The sequence below is a fragment of the Protopterus annectens genome, chromosome 2.part1 (genome assembly GCF_019279795.1).
Source record: "Protopterus annectens isolate FY-2018-M chromosome 2.part1, PAN1.0, whole genome shotgun sequence".
Classification (NCBI taxonomy): Eukaryota; Metazoa; Chordata; order Ceratodontiformes; family Protopteridae; genus Protopterus; species Protopterus annectens.
Window position 1 is genome coordinate 68,038,078 of NC_056729.1, and position 10,671 is coordinate 68,048,748.

At 37.1% G+C, this 10,671-nt stretch overlaps 1 protein-coding gene across 2 annotated transcripts in view; it reads right to left on the reverse strand.

Annotated features, from left to right (window-relative positions):
• Positions 1 to 8,826, reverse strand: part of PTPRN2 (protein tyrosine phosphatase receptor type N2) — a 4,238,418-nt gene extending 4,229,592 nt beyond the window's left edge. For both annotated transcript variants that reach the window (XM_044062029.1, XM_044062028.1), the window contains exon 1: positions 8,561 to 8,826. In XM_044062029.1, the coding sequence (XP_043917964.1) occupies positions 8,561 to 8,663 (103 nt within the window). In that variant the 5' untranslated portion in view covers positions 8,664 to 8,826. The remainder of the gene's footprint in view (positions 1 to 8,560) is intronic.
• Between the last annotated feature and the right edge of the window lie 1,845 nt (positions 8,827 to 10,671).

The window sequence follows — 10,671 nt, forward strand, 5'->3', positions numbered from 1 at the left end:
AATGCCACCTTCCATCAATGTCTCATTTCTATAAGGAAAATAAGTTTGCACTTCAGGTGGTACACTAGACTGCTATCACAGCCATCCAACATTAATGCAGTGGTTGAGCTTTTGCAAAATTGGTTCAGTCTTTGTATGATCTCTCAGCTCATCAAGTCTCATGGTAGAAAAATGATGCACTTCCATGACATCAAAGTCAAAATTCTCTGCATGAAGCTGTTCCGTTTTATTTCTGGGAGATCTGGGTAAAGTATCAGCCAGATAAAGAAGTTTGCCTTTTGTATAAACCATTTTGAAGTTGCACTTTTGCAATTTGAGCATCATTCTTTGTAATCTTGCTGGAGCTGAATGCATAGGCTTCTTTAAAATAGTGACTAGAAGTTGGTGATCAGATTCGATCTGAAAAGCTCGACCATAGATATAATCATGAAACTTTGAACATGCAAATATTATTGCCAAAAGTTCCTTCTCAATTTGAGCATACTGCATTTCAGCTTGGGTAAGAGATCTACTGGTCTGCCCTCTTGAAGAATAACTGTGCCAAGACCAATCTTGAAGCATCACAGGAAAGAGTTACTGGTTTACTGACATCATAGTATCTTAATGTAGGTGGGGTGGCAATTTTCTGCTTAAGGTCTTCAAATGCCTTCTGGTGCTGTTCCAACCAAGACCATATAACATTTTTGCATGTCAGCTCTCTCAAAAGTGCTGTCAACTCACTTGACGTATAGACTTGCCTAAATAGTTAACCATACCAAAAAAAACTTTGTAGAGCTTGAACATTATCTGGTGCTGGCATCTCAAGAATAGATGTTTTTTTGGATGGATATGGTGTCAAGCCAGTGCTGGTAAATAAATGACCTATATATGTAACTTCTGGTAGTCTGAATTTATACTTCAGAGGATTAAGCTTTACGTTCATTCAGATGTTCTGTCTAGAACTTTTTCAAGGTTTCTGTCATGCTCTGCTTCACCACTGCCTCCAAGCAATAAAGCATCTACTATTATGGCACAAGGATAACCTGAGAATATTTGCTCGATTGCATGCTGAAAGACTTCACTTGCAGATTTATTCCAAATGGCAACCTGGGGAATATACATCTTCCAAATGGGGTATTGAAAGTAGTCAGTAGTGAAGATTTGCAATCAAGCATCACTTGCCAAAATGAACTTTTTGCATCAAAGACAGAAAAAGCAGTGGCATTTGGTGTTAGGTCTGCAACTTCCTCGACCATATGCATGGGATGATGCAGTCTCTTAATGTTTTGTTCAAATCTCCTGGGTCAATACATATTGTGATTTCATCTGAGCCTTTTTTGTGGACTGCTACCATGGACGACACCCATTCAGTTGGTTCTGTGACTGGGCAAAACATTAGTTATTGGAACTTTTCGTGCTGGTCTGACCACTGGACTGACCTCTTGGTCTAACTTCACAGAATATACAACAGAAAGTTTGCCCAACTTGTCATTGAAAACATCGACATACTCTGAGAAAATAGATTCAGTAAAATTGAAACTAGGATATGTGCTTATATGATGAACTTCTTTGGTAAAGGAAAGCAGATTCATTCTCAAACTGTATCTGAGACCCAATAATGACCACACAGGTCTTCGGACTCATAACATAAACAAGCTGTAACAGTTCCTAGCCAAATAACATGAAAGCACTACCAAGCCTTCAGTTTGAATTTCTTCACCTCCATAAGCAGTAAGTTTCACACTACTAGCCACATTGAGCTGTTCAACAGTTCTCACTTAGCAAATGAGTCTCCTGACATAACATTACACTTGAACAATTGTCTACTTTGAGCTCAGTGGATTTACCATTGATCTGGACAATACAAAACACTTCATTCTTTTCCAACAAATTTACTGCATCAACCTTTTCAGCAATTACTGATACACCATCTAAGTAGAAAGTAGAATTGCAGCTCTCTATATGATCAATTTACTTTTTTGAGTGACCTTTGTTCATAACTGTGTGAGGTTTACTTGATTTGCAAAACTTTTGAAAATGGTTCGATTTTTTTACAATTGTGGCATTGCTGACGAAATGCTAAGCATGTTTCTCTTTTAGACTCATGATTGGCACCAAAACTGCGACAGTTAACAATAAAGCTGGATTTAGGTTTTGCTGATGTATTGCACTGAGCATGTCCTTTTCTTAGAACTTGCTGGGAAACTACAGGGTCTCCCAGAAAAACCTGCAAGAGTTGCAGCTGTCATGTGCTTAGGCCTGTTTCTGCCAGCCACATGTTGCATGCTGTCTACATTTGCTCTAGAGCCTGCTGAAGGCATGCTCTTATTACTTGCATGCATACTTGTGTCCCTTTCTGTAACTTCATTGATTTGACAAATCTCAGTAGCTTTGCTCAGCTTAAATCATTGTCACAAAGCAAAATCTTTCTCACTGCAGCACTATTAATACCACACACAAACTTGTCCTTTATTAACTCATCTTTTAAGTCACCAAACCTACATGTTTTAGCTTTGTTTCTTAGGTCAGTAATATAAGCTGCAAAAGTTTCCCCTGGTTTTTGATCTCTTGTGTAAAACAAATGCCTCTCTAATGTAATATTTGTCTGGGCATTACACATTTCCCTGAATTCGAATTTCAAACACTCGGGGGTCTTCCCTTGATTCAGCCTGTACAATAATATGACAGTTTCCACCTTTTCCCTCATATACTACTGGTGCATACACAAATTAACGCTCTCTTTCAATGGCCTCTGACCCGGCTAGGTTTAGCTAAATCAATGCCCTGGTGCATGCATACTTGTCAGAATAAGCTGATTGTATAAAAATATTGTACTCTTGCTCAAATATTCTCCAATTTCCTGCAATATTCTGATCAAATACAAGTGGTGATGGCTTTCGAAATCCATCTGCCATATTAACACATACCAGTGAAGGCTTTTGCAGTTTATGCCAGTATTTGTAACTATCCCCATTAGCACAACAACTGAACTTTGTGAAATAAGTCTCTCGGGCTCAAGAATACTCTTGAAATTACTGTACTGTAAGAAATCACCTCTTATCAGTGTAAGAAACATTTCAAAATAATTGCACTGTGTGAATAAACTGGGCAGAAGAAGCTCAGAATAAGAAATATTTTGAAGTACTTGCATTTTGCAAATAAACTGTACACAGCACACTGACACTTTCCCAAAATGGCTGTACTTTGCTAAATAACTCTTTACAGTGCAAGAAACACTTTGTAATGGCAGCTCTTTGCAAGTAGACACACCCAGCACAAGAAACTTTTCGAAATGGCTGTAGTTTGACTGCACTTTACGAAATAGTTGCACTTTGCACAGAAATAAACTCTTCAGAATACAAGTAATAAGCACACACTGTAAGCACTTTCACACACTTTGAGATATGTTGAATAACTCTAGTTATGCCCTGAATACAATGCAAAATAGCAGTTATGCCAAAATACAGTACTTTGCCAAAACACATGCAGTCGCCTTGCTTTATTTATGCTTAATGTGCCCCTTTTGCTCTTATTATATTCGTTTTGCTTGTTTAGTCTTTTTCCATGCCCATTATGCTTTTCCTGTGCTTGCTTTACTCCAAACATGCCCGTTTTACATTAAACACGCTCATTTTGCAATTCTGAGGTAATTCCAACCCCCTTATGTGCTTTTCTGATAACTGTTTTATCAAATATCTTAATTTTAAACATTTCATTTAATAAATAAACCTTTTGTGCCTCTCACTTGTTTAATAATGTGGTATGTGCCCTTGTAATGCTCAGTTTTATCTTTCTTATAAAATAACTTGTTAGTGCAAGTTTTTATTACCTTTAGTTGGATTCTGACCCTTTTTGTGCTTGGTTCTCTTAGTTTACCTGCACTGTTAGTTGTGCATCTCGTATCTCTGAAAAGCAGTCTGAAATCCCTGTTCTGACACCATGTTGCTCGCCCAGTCAGAATAAAATAGACAAGCCTTCATAGTTTCTGTTCAAGCAGCTTTATTATGTACAAACATGTCAGGATTGAGGCTTAATAAATTTAACTAAGATAAACTTATAAACAAACTAGCTATTACACTCATACATGCTTACTCTCTGGCTGCACTATCAAAATGACACTGAAGATAGCATGTGTTTACTATTTATATGCACTTGATGACAATGAAACGCTTCTTAAAAGTACAGCACACACACATACTATATTCTACAACCATCTTCATGATTATGTAAACCTGCTGCTTAGTGCCAAGCAGCAATCTGGAATAAACAATTGAATGCATTCCACTGTATATTCTGATTTCTACAGAAATCTATGCATACATTTAACTTTATTCCATTTTTTTATTTGAAAGATTCAATGCACTATCTAAGGTATCCCACCTTGTAAACTTTGCCACTGACAATGCTGTCTAAAAAGATTACTTCACACTCACTGAAAGAAATCATCCATTTGTGTTGCTATAGTTAAGTTTACAGTCTGAAACAAAAGTTATTACAGACAACTGAAGTTATGAGAGTATGTTTGATCTTAGCTAATGAACACTTTTTTTTGAGTTCCAAGCATGACATCTCTGTACAGCCATGAAGGAATGCCAGCTACAAAAAGAACCAAACCAGAATGTTGTTAAAACCACCAATGGATGCCATACCTTTAGTGGTGGAATATGTTAGGATTTAGATTTATAAAGACAGTAGGTCATGAACAGCAACATTCGTCTTCAGGAATTGTAGTTTCAAGCCTAAACAGACAAAATCCTGAAGTTACCCAGAATGGAAATGGCTCTTATTCCACAGCATCAGCAGATAATAATATCAGGTTTGATGTTGCTCCAACTTACCAGACAAGAGCACAGTTATTTGCTTTTGCTTCTACTATACAAGGATGGACGAACATAGATGCTGGTGCGTTTTCATACACAAACCAGAAGCGCTCTACTGCTAAGAATTAAGATAACTGTTCTTTTTGCCTTACATTAATGAAGCACATTCTTCAAATAGTAATTTACTTAACACACCTAACCTTAATAGGTTTTCCAATGTGAATGGCTGGCTTGCTTATATCCCTACCTTTAACGGGTTTGGAAGGGGAAATTCTGTTCATAAAGATTAAACACTAAAGCAGCAAATAGCCCGTTTTCAGAAACTGGTGCTTAATTTTCATAAGGGTAAGAGAAACAATTTGTACTTGGATTTATGTCTACAAAATGTGATGGTCCCTAAAGGACTACAAATGTGGAAATTTCCCAATGGGATTGTATATGGTTCAGAACTATACTTTCAGTGTCTTCTAAAACAATTTATAATGTACACCCTTCCATTTTTTAACCTACATAATCATGGGGTCTCCTTGGCAAAATTTAAATTACCTTGGTTTCACATGATTTCTACAACCTTTCCTCTGCACAATGTTCATGATGTACACCAAGGTAAAAAATGACATTTCAAAGATTCGCTTTACATTTTCTATAGCCCAGTAATATGTACAACTTGTATTCCATATACCAGACCACCCTGTCAGCCATACATTTTACTTGCACTGTATCTAAATGTGTACTCTACCAGTGAAACAAGAACCGCAACAAGTACTTCATGAAGAAGGTCCCTTGTGAATTTCTGGTAAATGGCATTACTTATCTCTACCCCACCACCACCATTAATTGTAGCCTTTTCTCCTGGTGTAGAAGTACAGATTACACTACTATTAAAACATAATTATTTTCCTGGTATTTATTACACTTTTCTAAAATTAAACATTTACAAAAAACACATCTGATGCTAGATGCATAGCATCTATCTGTGAGTCTGCATTGAGTCACTATCTCAAAGTGTGCTGAAGCATCATGTAGAGCCATCGTGATATAGTTCATTCAGATTTACTTCCATTTAGAAATCCCAGTCCATTCAGAAAAGACCAGTTTATACTATTGCTGTGTTTAAAATATAATCCATGTCAATCTAACTCTGCAACAGTAATCACAATTAAAATAAGAGAAAGTCAGCTCCAGAGACAGGATGCAATAATTGTTTTCAAGCAGAAACATGCAGAAAGATGTGATCTTTTCATAACCTGCAGAGACGTTTCCTACTTAACAAGATAACAAGGCTAAACTGATGACTATTTTTACGAAACAGGCACCTGGCTTGATTGTTTTATTACTAAATTTGTTAGCCATCAGAGCCCATGGCAATTTTAAGTTTACATTTTAGATAGATGCCCTTAAAAGTGGTAATTAATGATTGCTTCAGACCTTGCCAGACTATTTGTGCTTGTATGCCCTGGAAATATCACAATTCACAGTTTTTAACAACAAATCTAATGCATATTTATGAATCATGATGATTTGCCATCTACAAAAGTGTTTATGTTGCCACCATACCACAAATCAGTACACTAATTTCTAAATATATACGGATGATTTAAACGCCCTTTGAATTTTAGGCGTAATATAATATGCAATGCGCAGCAAATAAACCCTGTCACTTTTGTTTACTTACTCTGAATGTGTTGTTATACTATACAGGCAAAACCTTTACAGAATGTGCAGTAAATGGCAACATTAGAAAATACAAAATGTATTAACTTTAAATGCAATCGTTAAGAGATTTGCTACCCTACAAACATTCAAGTTGCAAGAATGTTGCCATAATGTGCAAATATATACGTGTAGTGTGTGTGTGTATGAAGAGTTTTTCAACCTAAATGTATTATTTTTGTTGCAATCCTAATTCTTCAAGGGCACTGGTGTTGCTGCAGTATGTGATTTTGCAAGAATGTGTGTATTTCTTAAGCGACAGATGTGTATTTGTAGAGAACCATTCACTTACTCGGTTACCTAACTACAATATAGCTGTTTCGTTACAGAAGTGGGGTTGGTACTTGGTAGGCATTTGTTTCAGGCTGTATACATTTAAAATATAGCACGAGCGTGAAACATGCATAATACAGAAATGGCAACATGCGCACGTTTGTTTGGAAACATTACCCATTTATCTGAATTGTATGGAAAAATACTGCAAATAAATCAGCTTCTCCAAATCCCATAGCAAAAGCCGAGCAGACTGTGCTACAAACCTTGTAGAGTGCTATGCGGGTGGTGATGGGGGCAAGGTGCAAATGCCAGCCAGCTGCTCTAAATTTCTACACATTTATTGTTGACTTTCCACAAGGGAGGCAACGCACTTCCTCCTTACAAAGCTACGCAGAGAGTCAACTAACCATGCATGTAAAAATCCTGTCAGCATGCAGAAATGAACACTATGCATCTGTGGAGTACTACTAAATGAAATGGGACAACATTAAAATGCACCGAAGCACCTGCTGAGGTGTGGACAGGCACCCCAGGAAAGATACTTCCAATCTCTTGTCCATTATGAAAGTTTCGGACGCCTAATATTCCCTTGTCAGTTTTGGTAATACTTAGTGTTGATTGCGGGTAAACAGATTTAAAGGAACATGAAGCAGACAAGTGCAACTGCATTTTTGTTTTTATCGCTGGTCACTGGCACCCATACCTCTTAGTGTACCTCATCATGAGGAACCATACCTCTCAACATCTTAACGCAAAAAATCTGGACAAAGCCTGACATGGTGGGGGACAAAGGCCCAAAATAGGTACAGATTTTAAATATCGCTCTTATAAACTTAGAAAGTTGCTAGAATAACATGATTTGTCTTAGTATACATTTTCTGAAGGATAGAAAGTCTGAAATTCAAATGTATTATTTAGTGACTTCAATCCTCAGACCATTTTAGTCTTTTGCCAGAAAATCACAAATTTTATAAAGATAGACCAAAAATATGACACAAAAATCTGGGCATTGTGCGAAAATCTGGACAGCTGAGAGGTATGTGAGGAACGTTTCTGATTAGGAGTCGTAAATGTCCACATTTTGCATATTTGTTCCCCATTGTCAGAGGTGGTGTTAGGTGTGTAACATATTTGAGAAATGAAAGGTTGAGAGCTATGCTACACCCCACCAGTCTTTGCTCCAATCATGGAAGCCCTAACAAACACATTATAGCGGTTGGATTGTATCCCTCGAAACCCCAACAACCACCAAAAAAAAAAAAAAGAAAGAAAAAAAGAAACAACAAACTGTAAGCATCTGTATGGATTTGGGAATGTTAAGCTCCACAAATCTATTATTTCTTTAATAACTCTCACAGCCAGAGACCAACTAGCCTGTCCTTTGAGCGGTGTAAGGTAGCATATCGATTATTCTAATTCTGGCAAACCCTTGCAACTCCTGAACAGTTCTTTGATTAACATGATCCCAAGATTGGTTGCAGAGCACTAAACTAGCACTGATGTGTACGATTTGTATTGACAAGCCCGACTTTTTACACAGCCCTTACAAGCCCATCCCTTCCGGGGCTAACACACCTACACCCAGTGTTTACCAGGCACAATTAAACACAAGAGTAAGGTCCAAACAGTAGTTTTAATGTATTGCCCTTTTCACCTGATGCACACAGCTGGAACAGCGTTTCCTCCTCCTACATGCCAGCTGCTCCTCCTCTCACAAGCATCATCCCAGTAAGCAAACAGGGACTGAACAAATGGGAAACAAACACACTTACCGAAACGGCGCTCAGCGGTGGCAGTAAGATGGGGATGAAAGGCCGAAAGGACGAGGAGAATGGAGTAGTAGAGCATGTCCATCATGGCTGATCCATTGCACATCCCACCTAGCAATCCATTGTGTTGCAACGGGAGCGGGACGGAGGAATCAATGAGAAAAGGATGGTATGTTATATGAGAGTGTAACAAGCATCCGCTAGGAAACCCTCTCCAACAGGAACAGCTGCTTACACTTTAGGAATCAGCACTGAGAACAGCGACCGGGCTCAGGCTCCGCCCACCTGCCATGACATGAGAGAGCCGGCCCCCAGCCAGTGGTCGTGGTGGTGGAGAGGCGGGGGGGTGCTGCCGAATTTCCAAACTGCTTGAAAGGGGCGGGGCATTTGGCAGACCTAATGGTAAAAAATGAATAGGTCACCTGCAATTTTGATATGATATTTAATTATATTTTACGAAGAAATATACAGGTCAAGTAACACTGTGGTCTTTTTTTCTACATATATGATGATGTTCTAAACTGACAGACTACATTTGGTCTTCTTTGCCAGAAAACAAACAATTATAATCAACATCTGATTTTTTTTGTTAACGCTTTTCTTTTATCCTACTTTTTACACATCAGTCATCCTTATATATATATATATATATATATATATATATATATATATATATATATATATAAACATACATCTGTGCATTACTTGTATATAAATTATATATGTATATATGTAATTTTTTATTTATTTATTTATTTTTCCATTTGTTAACCGGGTTAGTCTGACTGGGCCCAGATAGCCCTTTTTCAGCGGAGACCCGAAGAGAAATGCTCCAGTAAAGTAATTAAAAATAATTAAAACTTAACAATTCAAGTTGTAAGATACTTAGTGCAAAAATAGAGAGAACTATACAATATGAATATATATAACACAGAAGTGCAGTATTTTGAGAATGCTGTAACAATATGTTTGAGAAATTTGGTTAGCATTAAGTCATTTACAAGGAATGTAGCAATGCCTAGAATAAAAAAAAAAATCAGAGTAACATTATGGCATAGTACCTGCAGAGAGAGTAATGTATGTAGACAGTTTAGGTAGATACCAGGCAGATATGTTAATTGAGAGAACTCCATGAAAGATAGATTTGAATTCTGAGATATTTTTCATACCTCAGGGTCAATTTAAGTAACAAGAAAGCAGCAATGCTAACATATGAAGAGCTACAATACATGCATGAGTGCAATGAGGTATGGGACATGACACACCTTTCAACATCTAAACATTAACAGTCATAATACTGGACTTTAAAACTCACAGCAAAGCATTAGAAACAGGGGCATTTTCTTATTTTTTAAAATAAAAGGTAGATTGTAGACCCCCATACAGTTAGTGATAATGAATCTTAGTTTCTTAGTAATGTGTGTACACTTAAACCGGTCCAACTTTATGAAGATAATCATAAATCTTGGAAGAATAGTGCTTATTTTGAGGACAAAATTCAGAGTATGATGCCTAAATATGGCAGTTAGCACAAAATATTAAGGCTCTGAGATGGTAAGCAGCTGCTTCTAGTAGTCAAGTGTGCAAGTGTTTGATTCCTTCCACCTCTGTTTGCCTACTGTGTGACTCAGAGCAAGTCACTTGACCAAACAGCGATCCTGTGTTACCTTTGAAAAAGGAGATTTGTATACAGTGGGCTCACCTTAAATAAATAAATAAAGTAAACAATAGCATTTGAGAGATTTGAATCATATTTGCACCATTTATATTTGTGGACATTACCATTGCAGGTATCATCTTTCTTCATTGTTTATATAACATTTTAGGATATCTCTGGCTCTTTCTGATATTATAAAGCAATAGAATTGAGTGAGTTACAAACAGGAAAATACCTATGTTTGCTGTCAGGGCTCTCTCAAGCTACTGTTGGATGCAGAGAATAAATAAGATTAAAGCAGAACACATTCATCACATGAAAATTACAGCTGCAACAACTTTAGTAGTAGACCCAACATATGCATTCAAAGCTTTCAGCATCTTAACTCACAAATTAAGTAAAAGGCCCCATATCAACTCTAGTTTTTAAACAATGCTCTTATTTACTTAAAAAATAA